Consider the following 19,026-nt stretch of genomic DNA (forward strand, 5'->3'; position numbering starts at 1 on the left):
AGGTTATTTTTGATTTGTACCCAAAGGCACCTGTATGAGTCTACAATCCCTACTTCCTCTCCCAGGATGATGACAGGGGCTGGGGACTTCCTGCTTCTACGAAGGTCTACCACCAACTCCTTGGTCTTACTGATATTGAGCTTCAAGTGGTTGTTGTTGCACCGTACATGCAATAATTGTTACTTTGAATTAAAGAATACATTAACAATTTTTCAAGTGTGTCTTAAAACAACAGTCAGGTGTCCATATGAACAGTAAAAGAGGTTTTCCTCACTGTATTCATTCCTCCTGTTCATATTGGATATTAAAAGATCCCCTTTAAATGTGCTTCAATGTAAGTGATGGGGAACAAAATCCACAGTGTGTCCACACAGTTATTTTGTGAAAAAATGCATTTAAAAGTTGATGTGAAGCTTATATGAGGCTTCATCAGTCTGAGTTAGTCATATCAAGTGGATATCTGCCACATTTCTTTTTAGCATCAAATTCCCTCTTTGTGTTTCCTTGGACAGTGTTTCCCTGTTGAGCTGTGGTGGAAGTATAGTCACAAAAAGAGGAACTTTGGCACTAAAAAGACTGTAACCTTGAAAGATATAAACTTGATTTGACTCATTTGGACGCTGAAGTTTCAAATTAGCTTTTAAATACATTTAAAAAATGGAAATTGTCTGAAAAAACTAAACACACGTATGAAATAATACACAAAACACTGCTGGATTGAAGATTAAAAATTATTATTGTACAATAAGGAGACAGAACACACAATGATTTCTTCTCTCCGAACAAAAAGCAAACCTAATCTTTTATAGTTGGAGAGGAACAAAGAAATGATCTGTGATTGGTCAACGTATATTGTCTTAAACACTTTCAACCAATTGGTATAAGGCCATGAGATGTTATATGATCTGGTCAGGCATGCACCTCATGCATGTCACACATATGGAGTTGTACATTCTTAAGACATAGGAACCCAGAGAACCCCAAACCAGATGTGGCTCTTGACCCCTTGATGTATTCTGCTTATACCAAACCCAGAGTATTACCTTCTTGGGCATGAAACCGGATGGAGAAGGCTAGTGAGGCCTCTCAACAATAACAAAAGAACATGTCTGTCCAAAAGCACACAGAGTTACAGAGAAAATGTAATGATCTCTCTTCACATTTGTATATTAAAATGATAAGCCAATCCTTTGGTCTTTCATTACTTTTACAGGTGGACTGTAGCTTTTGGCCCCCATCACCTACATGGTAATTATGAAGGGATCCTCTAATGGTCAGTATGAACAGAATGAATGACTACAGAAAGAAAAACATGTTTCAATGTTCACTTGAGCACCTGACTCTTGTTTTAGTTTTAAGACAGACTTGAAAAGAGTCTGAGTACTTTTGCACCACATCAGAAGGGGGCGATATTACACCAAATGAGATAAACACCAACCATTATCAAGAAGAAGAAGAGCGGAAATAGCAAAGTGTCGCACCGGTGCTGTTTCACTGTTACACATTGTTGGAAAGTGCTGCGCCAGGAATACTCTCCAAATCTCACAGTAATACAGGTGAAACAACAAACTATCTAAGTATTTATTGATAAGTACAGTTAGTACATGAGCAGAGCAGTGCATGATGCACCCAGAGAGACTAAAATGTGCTACATTTCCTGTCAAAACTCGTTATAGTTGTGTAACTTAATGTCAACTGAGCACACTTAGCTTTGCCAGCTAACTGACTCTTAACAGTTACAGCACAGAAAGAGATAACTAGTTAGTAGTAAATGCTAATAACTATCGAGGCAGACAATGTAAGAGAGTAAAACACGAAAACGCTTGAAACCTATAAAATATTAGTTGCTGTTACAAACGTGAAAATGTGGCTAAGCAGCAACATTTTAATGTCTAATAGCTAGTTTAACTACATCCTAGTTCAGTGTTTTAAGCCCAAAACATCTCACTCAGGTACAGCTGACTCTTGTCTGTGCACAAACAAGTCACATTTAGCTCAGTGTTAAACAGTATCAGCCTCTTGTCGGTAACTCAGAGTTCAAGTGTTGACTGCTGGTTTGAAACTAACAAACTTAAGTCTTTGTAACGAATGATAAGTTAAAAGCTGGAGAGAAGGGTTGTAAAGAGCAGAGAGCAACAGTACAACACTCCAGAATCAATCAATCATCAATTCAACTTCATTTATATATCACCTTTCAAACCTTTCTTATTTTCTCCACTTGTAGTTTATCACCTTTCATTATCTGTTTTAGCCATATTGTCATCTTTGCCTCTTTAGTTTGGTTCTTCAGGTAGAGTCGCTTTGTTCTTTTGTCAGCTGTTTCCTCGGATACCTGCTGAAAGCCCGGCTTAGTCGGTGAAGTCTGTGTTTGTTCAGCTTTTTGCAGCGTCTTTAATCATTTTTTGTCCTTCCCGGTCCGGTGAAGTCACCTGTAATGGCCAAGCTCCAGGGCTTTGAGTTCTGGAGGAAGACCCTGAAGGAGGCAACCTATGTGGTGGCACCCATGGTGGACCAGAGCGAGCTGGCCTGGCGCCTGCTGAGTCGTCGGCACGGTGCTCACCTCTGCTACACCCCCATGCTGCACGCTCAGGTGTTTGTTCGTGACGCCAACTACAGGAGAGAAAACCTGTACAATGAGGTTTGTGAGGAGGACAGACCTCTCATCACACAGGTGAGGATCACTGATTGTTACTGATGAGAGACTGAAGAGCTGGTTTTTATATGCAATTGTTTTGTCATCACAGGCTTATCATAAGGCGATTCATGTAACATATATATTTCCTCACTCTGTGCTGATAGTATTGATGTTAAACACAGTGTTGCATCTCTGTCAGTTTTGTGCCAATGATCCGGAGGTGTTCATTAAGGCGGCTCTGCTGGCTCAGGACTACTGCGACGCCATCGACCTCAACCTGGGCTGTCCACAGATGATTGCTAAAAGAGGTACACACACTTCCTACAGACATGAACCCCTCAGTGTCTGATTTTGATGACTCCCTCTGGTTGTCTCAGAAAATACACTAATCTTCAATATGCCAGAGTGAAAGGAAGACTAACCTGTCTTACTGCTTGTTTTTAAGGCCACTATGGAGTTTTCCTACAAGACGAATGGGAGCTATTAGAGAAAATGGGTAAGTTTGTGTTTAAATCTGTAATATTTTTGGTTCAGTAAACACATTAACAAAAGAAATTTCACTATTTCCTGTCTGTTATGATGACAAGTCATGATCTCAGGAAGTAAGTGTTGGACTCAGGGATGATGTAAGATCAAATGTAAATTCTAAAACCTGCAAATTGTAAAAAAAAAAAAAGTCACATTTCTTGCATCAGTGTGCCACTTGAGCCTGAAACACCTAAAATTCTCCTCTTATTTTACAGTGAAGGTAGCCAACGAAAAGCTGTCGGTGCCCATCACATGTAAGATCCGTGTGTTCAAGGATATTGAAAAGACAGTCCGCTACGCGCAGATGCTGGAGAAAGCTGGATGTCAGGTATGCTTCTTTTTTTTTTTTTTAACAGATTGATTCACTGTCCTCTAAACAATGAGAAATATGTCAGAATGTTTGTATTCGTCTGTAAATTTAGCTATGAGGAAAGGATTTAAAAATGTGGCTTTGTTGATCCTCCATCTGTCTCCCAGCTGCTGACTGTGCATGGCAGAACCAAAGACCAGAAAGGAGCAATGACTGGTATCGCTAGCTGGGAACACATCAAGGCCGTACGGTGAGTTACCCTCACTTTGTTTTAATCCTCCACGTGTACCTAAGTTCAAGCAGAGCATAAACAGATTTATCTAACCCTTCCAATTGTCCAAAACTATTAATCTACTGCTTTTTTATGCAATATGTTAAAATAAAATCAAATGACTGGAAGTGCTTAACATTTGCCTCATACTTGAAAACATATTTTTAATACCTGATGTGTGTTTTTGTTACAGGAAGGCAATAAATATTCCCGTGTTTGCTAATGGCAACATTCAGCACCTGAGTGATGTGGAGCGCTGCATTCAGGAGACAGGAGTGCAGGGAGTTATGAGTGCAGGTTTGGAACATGTATCCACGAGGTCTCATTTTGTAACAAGCTGTGTTCCTTTCAGACATTTTTTTAAACTAATTGGTGTTAAAAGACAATAAATAACAATGATTCAAAATGTGTGTTTATGCTCAGGGTATGCATTGCTCTTAAATGTATTCTCTGTACATTTTTGTGTTGTTTTTAGAGGGGAACCTCCATAACCCTGCACTGTTTGAAGGACGCAGCCCCCCGGTGTGGGAGATGGCTGAGGAGTATTTAGAGGTGGTTAAGCAGCACCCCCCCTGCAGCCTGTCCTACGTACGAGCCCACCTGTTCAAGCTCTGGCACCACACGTATGTCTGTCTCCCTCTGTGTACATATACATTTACCTTACTGGCCCGAATATTTATTTCCTCTTTCACAGCAAAACGCATTACAGGAGCCGTCACAAACTCCTGTAACCCAGACTGGGCTGATGAAACTATTTTAGGACTGACTAATTCTAAAAGATAACTTTAAACACAGCTTAGGAAACTCACAACAACCAACCCATGATGTAGCACTCATAATGTAACAGGCTCACTCTGTAATGCAGAGACCAGACTCCATCCAAATAATATCTACTGTGTGTTGGGACCAGTACGATAATCATTTAGGACCAGTGGACCTTTGGTAGAACTTGACTAGAAAGACTAGAAAGCTGCAACATGTATTTAATATAGTTGGAATAAACCTAGTTTGTTTTGTTTTGCCATGTTCACCACTTTGGTCCAGACTGAAATATCTCAACAGCTATCAGATAGATTGCTATTAAGTTTGGTACAGACACACACGTCTCCCTCAGGATGAAAGGTAATGACTTTGATGATCCCTTAACCTCTAGTGCCATCATCAGGTCAAAATTTCTATCTGTCCAATACTTTGGATTATGATTCCCATCAGCCTCAGCTTTGTGTTTAGTGCTAATTAGTAAATGTTGGCATGCTATTGAAGGGGTTATGTTAGAAAACTAGGTCATTCAACATGTCAAAAGGCAAAGTGTTTATAGCTCTGAATCTGAATATTGATCTGCAGCCTTGTGATGTGTGTGTTAGGCTACAGATCCACCAGGACCTGAGGGAGGAGTTGGCCAAGGTGAAGACCCTTGAGGCTCTGGCGGATATCAGCAAGCAGCTGCGGCTGCGCTGTCAGGTAACAGCGGTTTTAAAAATGCATGAGCGAGGAAGTGGAAACAGTGAATTTGTCGCTCTGTAGCAAAGTGCTCAGCAGCACCAGAGAGAGGGAGAGGGTTAAAACAAAAAGCAGGGAGACTTTAAAATCTCCAGAACCAGATCAGAAACAGCAGGTGTACTTATACATGCAGGATGAAGGAGGACTGGTATAGATGGTCTTCTACACCAATCGCTGTATGTGTCTCCCTACAGGAGGAGATAGCTAAAGGAAAGGATGTGGAAGAGAAGGAGAGCAGTCTGTCCTTCCCCCACTGGATCTGCCAGCCGTACGTCAGACCAGCGTGAGTCACCACCCTCTCTTGTTTTTATTGTCTATAATTGTTTCACAGAGAGAGCTTCATACAGTTATCACTGATCTGCGTAGGAGACATCGACTCCATAGTAAACAAGCTTAGATAGGGAGGTGCAGCTGAGTGTCTCTTAGACCTTGTTTACACGATAAATACTAGTGTAAATGAACATCAAGACACATTGTGATCCGATCACTCAAACTGCTTGCTGAGGTGGTCTGGGACGCATTTGACCACATATCTTTTATTGTGTAAACGCTAATGCATCCTGATGCTTTCCTGACAAGGACATAACAGGAAAATCTGTCATCAATGCAGGACGTGGTGGTTGTTTTGGTGACAGCGTGCCAACTCGAAATGACTTTCTACTGTCAATCTCAACAGTTGGAACATTTTTGTCTTCTTAGCTAGCCCGTGTGAAACAAATCTAGTGCTTGTCTGGTGACAGATTGATGTAATAACTGCGCGCCGGGCCCTTTGATCTTCTAGTGGAAGTGACGTAGGCAGTAACAAAGTCTGAACACGAGTGGTCAGCTGGACACCTTGGAGACGCATGATAGACACAGGTGTGAACTCACCGAAACGCATTTTAAACCAAGCGTAAACAGCCTCTTACTGTGGACTGATTACACGCCTTACAGGCCAAAGGACCCGGTTGCCAACGGTAACAGCCAGGGTTCAGAGGTGAAGAAGACGGTGTGTCAGAAGAGGGCACTGGAGGACTCCGATGGGACAGCTGACACACTCTCCAAAAACAAGCAGAAGAAGAGATCCCGCAACCCCAACAAGAACTTCTGTCCTGAGCAGAAACGTGAGTTTATCCAGCCGAGTTCCTCCTTTGAAACATACAAGCAGAATCTGACAATCACTCTTCTTTCTTCCTGCAGCCAAGTACATCAAATGTGAGCAGTGTGGGAACCCAAAGGTAAGCAGACAGTATAATCAACCAACACAGTGTCTTTATGCATTTCATTTGATTAGTAGTGGTCCCCCGCTAGCGTCTCAAAGTTTAAATCAACTCTTTGTGTAAAAATGACGACATGTCCTCTTGTAAAGGCATCTATGCATGACACTCTGTATATGTTGTATTATGTTTTGTCCCAACTTTTACAAAGAAACAATATATATTAACTGCATGTGTTCTATCACTAAACCAAGTTTTATTTTTCACTGCAGGGAAACAAGTGTGTCTTCAACCTGTGTCGAGGCTGCTGTAAGAAGAAGGCTTACAAGGAGGTGGCAGACTGTCCAAGTCAGTACACACACACACACATACACACACACACACACACACACAACAAATAACAGTCTCAGCAAAATCTGCAGATGAGTGCTGCAAACCTGTGTGTTCTCATCAACTGCAGTTAAACAGATATTCTCAAAACAATAACAAGATGACCAGTACGGAAATAATTCACTGGTTAGTCGATCATCAGAAAATGAATCAGTGACTGTTCAGTTTAAGTCATTTATCAAGTAAAGGTACCAAACATTTGCGGTTTCCATCTTCTCAGTTGTGAAAATGTGCTGCTTTTCTCTGTTTTATATCGTTGTAAATTGGACTTTTTTTGACTGTTGGTGGGACTAAAACCCCATTGAGACTGGATGAAATACTCTCTGTGCTCCTCGATGATTTAACCATGGGGAAAATGACAGGATATGGTCTGTAATAGACATAGACATGGACATTCAGCAGGACAAAGCCAAAAGCCTCCACAGGGGGGCACTGGAGATTTGAAGGTGAGGCAAAGATGCCGTTTGAGTCAAAAATCGTCCTCCTTCACAGTCAAATGTGAACACACAGACATGGAACACATGTGATATGATTTGCTGTGACTTACACTTTCTGAGGATATCATTATCTATAGAAATCAGAGAAAAAAGAGGCTTCAGAATTTGACTGAGAATCATCACATTTTTAAGTTTCTTCAGTATCAAAGTAATCAAGTGATAGTTGTCTGTACATCCATGGACACATTGTAAACATGAATTGCTAATAGCTAATTCAGCATACTTGGAGCCAATTTGCCAAAATGTAAACAAATGTGGTGTAAAACCAGAGCTCAAAAGAAATACCTGTATCTACATTACAATGACCCATGTGAGCTTTAATGGGATTTTGCTCTCTGATAGTTAATTTTTTTCTGTCACTATATTGGCTCTTAACTAACCCTGTATGTTGGTATTAGTATGTTTCCATCTTCCAAATCTGCACAAACAGTTTTGACTTCCTTCATTTTCACACCAAAGTCAAATTTCGCACCGACCTGGTAAAAAAAAAACAGCTCTTCCCATGGAAAAAACTCAGAGGTCCACTTTAAGATATATCACTTCAGACGGGATTCAAATTACAGGAGGATCAATGAGTTTGCTGAAAAACAGTAGGTCATTTCAGGAGTGAAAAGGACTGGATTAAAATCACTGACCAAGGCAGGTAAGTCAAAATAACCCCTCCCCTAGAGACATAAATCCAGTACAAATGGGGCTTTGTCATTATTTATAAAAAAAAATAAAACCGATTGATATTGAAATAGTCTTTATTTGCTGTGGTTGACAGGCCACGGACTGAGGTTCAAGACCAAGGCAGAGAAGCGGAAAGCTGAGGAGGATGAGAAGAAGGAGGACGAGAGGAAGGAGGGCACAGAGACGGAGAGAAGCTGCAGCTCTCCTCGGCCTCTCTCAGATCCACTCACAGAGCTGCAGGAGCAGTCAAAGGCACAGCTGCCACTATGAGCAGGACAATGACTATCTCTACATGCACAAACCAAACTCTCAATATGACTCTGAGCTGTCACTGGTTATGACTAACTCAGTTAAGGCCACTTCTCTGATTAGACTCTCTGATAGACACCTGGGGATCATCTCATATTAAAACATCCTAGAGACATTTTGATATCAAAAATTAAAGTAGGTTCACACAATATTCTTGTGCCACTAACATTTCAGCCATCTTCATTATGTTGTGTTACCCATTGAAGAACAGTTCAGTCCAGATGTTCACTATAGTACAGATCAGTGCAACAAGGCTGCTGTGTGGGGCTACTTTGGTTTATTTTGCTGCTGCTGAAGACATTAGTGGGCAAGCTGATGTGTTTATTCAGCCAATAGTGAGATGTACTCAGAGGGTAATTAAGCGTCATGGAAGCAGGTAACCAGATTCATGTGTTAAGTAGAGGTGGCCATGATTAATGAGGATGTACAGTATACTCACAACACAGCTGCTGCTAGGTAACCTCAGTGATAAGTGTCTGTCTGTACGGGACTGATGATGTAATATGGATGGACAGCAGACCAAAACCATATTTTTTTATGTGATGTAGATTTCCTAGAGAATGATCAATTTGGGATTTTTTTTTTTTTGATGGGACAGTTGGGAAGTTTCCTCATCTTTTATTTTTAAGACAAAGATTTTATTGGGAGGATGAATTTTGGGGCAAAGTTGTTACTGAGCCACCAAAGTTAAAAGATTCCGATTGATGGAGAAAAACCCTGTCTTCACAGATTTTATTTCTTTCATTTAAGTTCATGAGTGTAGTTGCATTTTCAACTCATTAGTTGAACTATTTATTTTTGGTAAAAGTTTGCCTGTAGTACATTGTCTCATGTTTGTGCCTTTTGATGAGAAATACCACTGCCTATTCAGATATGAACTCAAGCTCATAAGGGGAAAAAGGGGGAGAGAAGGATTAAAGTGGTGCTCCATCTGCTGTTGTCTAAGACATGCCCAGTGACTACATGGTCCAAAGAGATGCATTTAAAGGTGCTACCTGTGTAATTGTGCATACAGTGTAAAAAGTCATACCACAACATTTTGGGAAAGGTACTTCTTTACCATCCTACAGTCATCTAAGCAGCTCAATATCAAAGTCATCTGTGTAAGTGTTTAGCCTAGCTTAGCACGAAGTTTGGAAGCTAGCGCAACTCTTATCAAAAGTGGAAATAAATGAAACTCCAAAAACCTTTACTCACTGTATCAGAAGTGAAAAATTACATATTGTGACACATGACTTTTGGATGTTTGGTGACTAGCTTGTTTGCTAATAAGACAACATGTAAAAAACAGAACAAGCAAGCTTTGGAGGATTTTTTTAAAAAACTTTTGGTGGAGGCTAGCTCTTTCCTGTAGTAGCCTTTTGCTAAGCTAGCCTGAAAATGTCATATTTTTCAACTGAACACAGAAAAGTTATTTATTGTCTCATCTCACTTAAAGGCCCTGAAAACTTGGTTTCAAGTAATTTTTTTATGACATTAAATAATCATGACATAATAATAAAGGAGTTCAATTTTGTAAAAAGTCACCTTTAGGTATTATTCATGACAAATGTAACACTCAGAAACCTGGCAACACAAGCAAACAACAGTTGAAATCCAGAAATTGTTAAATCCTGATTGGCGCACAGTATGTGACATCACTTTTTTTCAGCTGAGCCCCGCCTACGTCAAACTAGTCCAAAAAGCACTGATACCAAAACTGTTCTAACTTTGAGAGTAAATAAATAAATAAATACATACATATAAATAAAAAATCCTCACGTTCAAGTTCCTCTTGTTGCTGATGATGTTTGCTGTGGATAAATAATTACAGCATTTATGAATTAGGCAGATAAAAACAGTTTCATCAGCATGTCAAATGTTGACTGATGGAAGGCGAGTATCACCAACAATGTAGTTAAGCATCAGCAGCATGCAACGAGTCAGGATGCTTATCTTATCTAGCAGTGCCTTCTGAAGTGAAACATGAACTATCAGCGAGTTGACTGATGATTCAGGTTTCTGCTTGTTTGCAGTTTTGGTTAAGTGTTGCTCCTGCAGTGAAATCTATTGTGACACACTGTGCAAAACTTAATGTCAAGTGTTTTGTTTCTGGTTTGATTATTAATTAATTTTGTTTTGTCTTTACATATATTTGATGAACGTCATCAGTATAGTGTCAGTATAGACACTCTGTGTAAGTAACTTGCTCCCTTTAAGCACATAGCTGATCTACAGAACACATGGCAGCTTCAATATATTTTGCCCAGAGACAGAGAAACCAACTAGGAGTCTGAAACTCACTATAAAGCTGTGTAAAGCTGAGGGGAGCTGCAGAGTCGCTGATAATTCTCTGTAGGTTCATCACTACTAGTGACACTTCTCACATCACACAGTGTCATTTCATACATTATAGCTGCTTTAAAAGAACCCTGTGGAGTTCTTGACCACTATTAGTACTTTGGAGCAATTTTCTGTGTGTTGCCTTCAGGGCCACTGAACATATGGATTTTGAACTGTTGTCATGTCATCTCCATGACAACTGCACAAACTCCATTTGCTGTGGAAGACCATGAGCAGCAGGTAAAAGCTCTAGAAATCCTGGTAAGGCAACCTTGAGTGAAGATGATTTTGTCAAACATTCAACTGTTGTTTGTAGATTTCACTGATAACCAAACATGTCAAAATATCATTGACACTAGATGAGAGATCACCAAAGTCATACTGATTCATGAATGTCCAATCTATCTATTGAGATATTTTAGTCTGTAGTGGTGGACTGACTGATCAGCCGTCCATTGCTTGAGTCAAGCTGCCAGCAAGGCCAACAAATCAGATTTTAAAAAATGTCACTAAGAAAAAGTTGATTAATTTCAGAGCTACACAAGAGAACACTTTTCTCACATGTATTGAAAGTGCGTTAATTTCAGGGAAATGCATCCAGCTGTTCTGAAAATATCTGAAAATTGCATAAAATGTGGCATCTCATCTTGAGATGAATTCTGCAAGACATATGAAGTAAAAGAAACATGTAGTTGAGGATACATGTGTGAGAGGAAGGGTTAGTGTGTTAGTTCAGGAGTGGAGGGGTGTATACTGTGTGTAGATAAAAATGTCTGTTTTTGTGAATATGCCCAAAGCATGTGGACTGTGATTGTTGCTAGAATGTAATACAGTGTGCCATCTGACTGTGCTGAACTTACTCCACAAGGGTTTGAACAGAAATTCTCCAAAACACATAGAGACACTGAAAATGATGCTTAAAAGCTTTAATGCAAAGAATTTAGTTGAGGAAAGCAGAGTACATGTCATCCAGTGTAAATGACTGCATGGACTGACAGAACAATCCGAGAAAAACTAGAAAGAGTAAGGCGGGTTGTCTGGTGAGTCGACTGGACAGCTTCAGCTTCTGGGAAATTTAGACCTTGGCTGAAGCTTTCTAGCTGCGGTGGATGTAACTGTTGATGAAGTCCAGATACTCAGACACTCTGGTGTAGAGGCCAGGGTGGTTACTGAGACCACAGCCTTCAGGACTCTCATAACTCATGATGCCCACCTGCACAAAGCGACCACCAACATAACACGCCAGCGGGCCGCCTTCATCCCCCTGAAGAGGACAAAAAAACACGACCTTCTTTGTGTAAGTGCTTGATTCAGTGTGTAGTTTACCTCTATGTAAAAACATCAGTTACTGTCATGTCAGATTTACTCCCAGCTGCCCACATTCAGCATCTAAGATTGATTTTATGTTGAGAATTGAACTTATATTATATAACTCAATGGACTTAAATAGTAAAACTCACTGTGCAGGTGTCCTTGCCTCCTGCCATGTACCCTGCACACAGCTCTTTAGAAGTCAGCCAAGGATACGCTGCCTTACAATCCTTATCAGAGACGATGGGAATCTTCAGCTCCTGAAGGGTTTCTGGAGACGGCAGTGGAACTGCATGGACACATATAGAATAAGTGATATAATGATGTAGTTTAGTGACCAAGGTATTTGTGGCTGGATGTTTCAATGTTTTTCTGTCTGTGGTAAACTAAGCCTTGAGAGAGGAGATCATATCATTCATAGTGGGTAGGGTCATATCATAGCAGGGTCCATGGTCCAGAATATAGATAACAACTAAACTCAGTCTGTACACACCTACAGTCCTGAGAGAAACCTAATCAGGCCAAATAAGTGAAAACACCTTTGGAGCCCTAAATTCTGAGAAGAACAAACTAACACATTATATCTCATGTGTTGAATCTGTACAAAAACAGTTTTGGTCACCTACTTGATGTGCAGAACTTACCATCATTCTCAATGTGGCCCCAGCCAGCGATCCAACAGTCATATGATGCATGAAGGTTGACGTTGGCCTTGGGCAGAGTCACCCGTCCACCCTGTGTGTCAGTCAACTTTTTCTTCAACCAGACCAGGGCGATATTGTTCTGATAGCCTCCGCCAAAGGATCGGTACTGAGGGTGTTTGTAGACATCATTTATACCCACGTAACGTGTAGCCACCTCGTGCAGCTTGTATGCGCCGATCCAAACAATGGATCGACGCAAGCTAGGTTTACGCTGGCTGGCAACACAAACACACATATACAGTGTTAGTTTTTCAGCATTTTTTGATGACCCTTCATTATGTACATATACCTTAACACACACAACACACTTGTATTGCAGTATGTAGGTGGGTTCTGCAAAAGTGGGACATTTAAGCATTGCCTTGTTTTTCCATTTGACTGGATGAAACCAATAATGATTATATATCTACTAGTCACTTATATTTATGTGACATCATCATTGTGGGTGTGACAGAAATTCATAGAGACTGGTTGGTGTGTGCTCAGAGTGTCAGGCCAAATAAATTGTACTGATATTTTTATAATACAGCATCACATTTTGGTGGGTTGTTCTGATACCAGGCTCAATATATTCATATTGACTATGGATCAAACAGCTACAGGTAATGTGAAATGGATTACTCATAGTGATGAACTCACAGAAAATTATCATCTGACTCTGCAGTTCCTTTCAACTCGACGGAGCTCATTGATTTGATTCTCCAGTTTGCAACTTAACTGTTTTGTTTCACTCTCACAGTTCTCACTGTGTAATTTTCAGCTGCAGCATATTTTTCACAGGAGTTGTTAGAGACAAAATTCACAACTTAAAGAGAGTGAATATTACTTTTACAGGTGTGTTTACAGCTTGCTGCTCGAAGTGGCCAAAACATCAGTTATTTTAAAGTTTAAACAAATACAAATTGGCCAGCTACGGCCTTGTATCTTAATTATCTTTATTTTTCTGGGGATTTGTATTTTGAGCACTGCTTAAGGTGTTAGCGTATTTTATGCAGTATTATTGCAATACTAACAGATAAGGATAATGAGCTGGATCAAGATGTTAAAGCTGTTGTGCTGTAATGTAGATTTTGCTGTAGTTCAGATCAGATCAAGGATGTCAAATTTTGTACCATATTTATTAGTTTTCAGAATCTATGTCCACAACTATTTTAACTTTAGCCTCAGTTACCCATTGTATTTTATGACAAATTATTTATAATATTTTAGTGTTCAAAGATTTATTTACTGGTTAACCAGTTTTCATGGGTTAAAGTAACAGCAGTCACACTTTCATTGAGGTTTGTTGTTACATGAATTGTATTAAAATGTTCAAATGTATATTGATAGTTATTGATTTCAGTATAATTATTAATGTTTTCAAAGAAAGCAATTGAAGTTTTGAATCAATTCAGTAACTTTTAACTTTTCAACAGTAATCAGTTTGCCAGTATTTCTTTCTACCATAAGTCTCCGGGGTAAAAGCCAGCGCAGTGGTGATACAAGCAATCAGTGTTATGCAGATGATTAGTGTCCTGTGAAAAAAAGACAGTTACACACTTACTCATCCCAGCAGCTTGCAGCAGTCAGCACCCACTGATCGCTGAGGATGGAGCCGCCGCAGCGCCACTTATCGTGGCCATCAGATGCTGTGATGTTTATGTGAACCATCCACGGCCATCTGTCCTTTACAGCATCCTTCTTCCCAACAATGGAGCTCTTCACCTCAGCCCCAAACAAACCTTTAGAAAGATGCAATGATGAAACTTTGTAAAAGTTATGTTGAGGTAGAAGTATTGAGATGGTTACATTAAGTATAAAGTTGTATCTGGAGAAGACTCCAGATATTGATACCATGTTTTTCTTAGTTGGCTCTTAAGATTTTTTTATTTCTTTATTTGGTGTTTCAAGAGAAACTATGGTCCACTTTAACACAGTTCTGTAAAGTAACTCATTTTCTTCATCACAGTTTAGTTTGGTCGTCTTTCTGCCGCTGAAACAAATGTATTAAAGAAAATAGTTAAGATTGCATCTAAAATTACTGGTCTTTATTGGTCTTTAAGGTGTATTCTTGTTTTAGCTTAGTTTTCAGGATTTAATGGTACTTTGTGTATTTTAATACGATTTTATTCATATGCTGTGTTGAATATTGTCCTGGCTGTGCAGCTCTATGAGTTTATCAAGGTGAGTTCCTAATGTTTGTTGTAATGGCAATAAAGTTAATTAAACTCTCAATTGAACTCAGCTTAACTACCACATTATGATTTGTAAAAAGGTTTGTCAGTTTATTAAGGTAGCAAATTATATTTTACTAATAAGAGTAGGTATGTTGAAGTTGAAACTCCACTAAATGACTCATCAGTCCTTCTGGTGATATTAGAATAATGTTCTTTAGATAACAAGCAAAACGTTAACCTTGACTCAACTTAAAAATAGATTCAGAACTCACACTAAATCCTTTCTAATTAAATCAACACAATGCAGTTTAAATTCTAACTGAAACAGGTGTTTTAAAGTAAAGGCACCATTTCAGCAGAGTTGGGACGAACATTTTAAAAACTGTAATAGATCATTCCCTCATTATTAAAGAGTGCAATATTGTGTTGTGACATTTTGGCAGGAGGAGCCAGAGTTTTTAACCATCAGCTCTTAGGTTTTTTAACCAGTCCCTTCTTATAATAAAAGCATTTGACTACAAACACTCATATTGGGAAGCATGTCAACAATCATTATAACTTAATAACTAATTATATGACAACAATGAAATTATGGAAAACACAATGACACCAGTAAAGAAACAGCACCATGAACACATAAAATCAAACTATGTCCATGAGTCTGTGGCCCTGGTGCATGCTGGGAGGATTCCCTACATGCCTACCTCAGGATGCTACGATAGAGACATACAAACTACACATTTTTAGATGAACTCTAATAAGAACATTTAATATTTGGCCTCCACTGCCAACTTAATTGAATCCAAATAAGAATTAACACATCGGTCAAAATGTACACTGAATGTCTTTCTCACCTCCAGTGTTGTGGATCAGGACCAGCACAGTCAGTAGTTTGCAGAAAGCCATGGCTGTGATGGAGTGAGGCAGTGGCCCTAAGCTTTATACACACAGCTGGAGATGAAATCAGCTTCTAATCAACACTAATCGCCTTCCCTTTCCTCTCAAACCAGAGGTGTGAAAGTACATTTACTCAATTGTGCTTTTAATATATTTTATATTCATCTCAAACTTGTAGCATTTTATTTAACAAGGTTATAGATTCAGAACATTTGCTCTTTATATATAACTCACTGAATGTTTAAACTAGAGTATTTTGGTCAGAAGGAACAGCTGAATTCTCTATTTCATTCATTTAAAAGCAGCTTTTTACAGTAAATTGATATTATGAAGGATATTCTGGCTCTCCTGTCTGTCCTGATCCCAATAATAGTACAAGAAATTCAAAATTATTTTGTTATCATAGTGTTTCTCTAATTTTATTGTTGGATTTAGTCTATCTGCTGCTCAGACTGTTTTGTAGGCTACTATGTATTGTTGCATAACCCTTTATTTCAACCTTCCCTATTTGAGAGTAATGAACATTATATAAACACTCAATAAATCATTTATAACACACTATCAGGGCCGTGCAGAGACCTTTAGAGGGGCAGGTACTCAAAGTTAAAAAGGGGCAGATGGAACAAGACTTTTAAACACCATACACCGACATAACTTACAGCATAACATGTTGAATTTATAGCAACCCTTATTCAAACAGAATACAACATGGAATCTTACAACAAATCGCATCATAGTATATCATTGTCCCCACCTGATGATATCGGAGGGGGACCATGATTCTCTATTGTCTGTGTGTGTGTTCTGTTGGCAGTACCTTGTTCTTTTCAATTTAAAGTCACAACAGTCTCATTCAGCAGCGCAAAAATCACACTCAGCTGTCTCATCTCAACTATCAAATAGCATCTCAAACGTTCCTGATGATGTTACTCCAACATGAAAATGATATTTGTCATTATAACAGCAATAATAAACGCCAAGATGACTACACACGTAGCAATCCAAACATTCACTTATCTGTGCACATCTCTCACAAAAAAGTTTACACAATTTCAAAACAAAAACAAGGGCAGAAACATTCATAAACTGAATATGATGACACATCAAACTGTACACTAAACAGAGCTCTCTGTCAGTATTTTTATTTATCTCTTCTTTTTAATAACCTCCACCTCTTCTTACAGCCATGTGAACTGTAGCTGTTATGCAGATCAGCCATGGTACTAAAAACCACAGTGATACATTTGTACCTCATAATCATCACTTCATAGTATGTTGAGTATCACCAGTATGACCTAAGGCACTCATGTTTTACCTGATGGGGTACATAGTACAGTTGCTGTTGAGGGGGTTGCTGGGGAGGTTGCTGCCGTCATAGGATGCTTTTCATTACGCTAACATGTCGTTTCCCTCACTTCTATGTCTTCGCGAGGACGGAAGAATTTAATTCACCAAACAGGACGTCCTCGCTCACTCTAGTGTCATTATGAGGAGACGGTGTATGTAGAAGTCAGCTTTAAATATGTAGAACTTATTAAGTAACAGTTTAAACTCTTAAGTTTGAATCGAAAATCTATTCATACAATTAATTAATACTTTACACTGTTACTTAATCATTTTTACATAGTGATAGCTGGAAGGAAAACACCTGATAACTGCTCCAATTTGTATCATTTGATTATAGATCTATAGCATCGTCTGGCTGTCACAGAATGAGACACAATTAGACGATTTAAACCCGTTAATTACTGAACGAACAGAACCGATATAAAGGAAAAATAAAAACAGCTGTAGCCTGCAGAATATGTCTGAATAAAACGTTGCTTATTTAGTTTGTGAAAATCTGACGTGATGATTTTGTAGGAGACACACTGAAACGGAGAAGAAGAAAGGAGAAGCCTTTTGGCTTATGGAGAAAAGAAAAGAAAGTCACAAGAGTGTTTTTTGTGATTGATTCATGATTCAGTAATTTTCATTATATGAATAAATATGATCAGCTGCTGTTGGTACTTTCATTCCTGTCCCACAGGTAGTTTTGCTGATCTGCTGTATGACGACAACAGCCGACTGTTTACTGTCCCGTCAGATCAGCTGACCAATCAATACACACATTACATACATAGCGTAATGAAAAGCACCCATACTTTTTCCACTCAAGCAGCACACTGTGGTGAGCTGGTGGCTAACTGAACAGGCTGTACAACAAACGTGCACGTTCACTTCACTTCGTCTTGTAAATACACCAAACAACGCGCACATAACACCGCTGCAAAACCCCGCTTACCGGCAGCTGAAGTTCTCCCTTTTTAGAGCGAAATGAAATTCTCCCGCAGAGCGTCTGTCTGCAGCGTCCCTGGTTGCCGCAGCAACTCAGTTACGACTGTTAGGGTACGTCACGGATGACCTCAGGTGAAAGGTCATCATGTGACTGACGGCAGCGGTCATGACGGTCATTTTATTAGGGCCTGAGCCCCAAAGGAGCGAACACCCTCTTGTATCTGTTGTGGTTCTTTCTTTCTTTCTTTCTTTCTTATCTCGCCGTTTCAAACCTAAATTTGACCCCCTACACATGTTGAAAAACTCTCCAAATGTGGTACGCACATCAGGTCTGGTGAAAAATTTGATAAAATGTGAAAATTATCCCCCAAAGTGCCAAAATGTGCCCTATAGCGCCACCTATGTATCTAATATGGCAGCCACGGCCTGTAGGAATGTCGTAGAGAGATCGAACCAAAACTCAATTATTCGTCTCATCAAGACCTACAAATCATATGCTGACACCCTTCCCTAAATCCAACAGGAAGTCCGCAATATGCCCATCAAAGTACGACTTTGTGCCAATTTTGGACCCCCAAGAAACGCTATCTCCTCCTAGGGCGTTATGGTATCGGCTTCAAACTTTAATACATGACTTATCACACTGTGCTGAACAAGTTATCAAAAACTTTGTAATAACTCGACCAGTTTAGATATTATAAGCCCCGAAAGTTGAAGTGCCACATCGCACCTTACAATGTAAACCAATGGGGAGGCAATCTCTGAGCATGAACTTTGTGCCAAACTGAGGCGTCTGACATCTAAACTATAAGTCAGACCACTTTCAAACCTGTATGACTGGATTCACGACGAAAATTCCTATATGAATGTGATTTTTAATGTGAGATTTGGCCAAAGTCATGGGATTTATGAAGATATTTCCACTAGAAGACTGCTCTGAAATCCTTCTCTCCAGCTGAGAGGGAGAGGGAGGGAAGAAAGTGGGGGGATGGGTGTCACGTTAAATGGAGCTCATTTTTGAAGGATACAGCAGAAAGGTCTATATACATAC

The 19,026-nt window shown here is 39.5% G+C and overlaps 2 protein-coding genes across 2 annotated transcripts; one reads left to right on the top strand and one right to left on the bottom strand.

Moving 5' to 3' along the window:
* The first annotated feature begins 1,449 nt into the window (after positions 1 to 1,449).
* dus1l (dihydrouridine synthase 1-like (S. cerevisiae)) lies at positions 1,450 to 9,847 on the top strand. The gene is made up of 14 exons (XM_044332225.1): positions 1,450 to 1,556; positions 2,426 to 2,671; positions 2,835 to 2,943; positions 3,081 to 3,131; positions 3,379 to 3,491; positions 3,641 to 3,723; positions 3,938 to 4,041; positions 4,220 to 4,367; positions 5,109 to 5,205; positions 5,439 to 5,527; positions 6,178 to 6,347; positions 6,424 to 6,461; positions 6,713 to 6,788; positions 8,094 to 9,847. Exons 2-14 carry the CDS (start codon positions 2,435 to 2,437, stop codon positions 8,267 to 8,269), a joined length of 1,491 nt encoding a protein of 496 aa, XP_044188160.1. The 5' UTR covers positions 1,450 to 1,556; positions 2,426 to 2,434; the 3' UTR covers positions 8,270 to 9,847.
* A 1,858-nt stretch (positions 9,848 to 11,705) lies between these two features.
* LOC122966641 (brain-specific serine protease 4-like) lies at positions 11,706 to 18,124 on the bottom strand. Its single transcript, XM_044330902.1, is given in 6 exon segments — positions 11,706 to 11,918; positions 12,091 to 12,230; positions 12,586 to 12,860; positions 14,189 to 14,366; positions 15,656 to 15,752; positions 17,983 to 18,124. Coding segments are annotated over 5 exon segments (858 nt in total). The 5' UTR covers positions 15,708 to 15,752; positions 17,983 to 18,124.
* Between the last annotated feature and the right edge of the window lie 902 nt (positions 18,125 to 19,026).

This window comes from Thunnus albacares, chromosome 17 (assembly GCF_914725855.1).
Source record: "Thunnus albacares chromosome 17, fThuAlb1.1, whole genome shotgun sequence".
In the NCBI taxonomy this organism is placed as follows: domain Eukaryota; kingdom Metazoa; phylum Chordata; class Actinopteri; order Scombriformes; family Scombridae; genus Thunnus; species Thunnus albacares.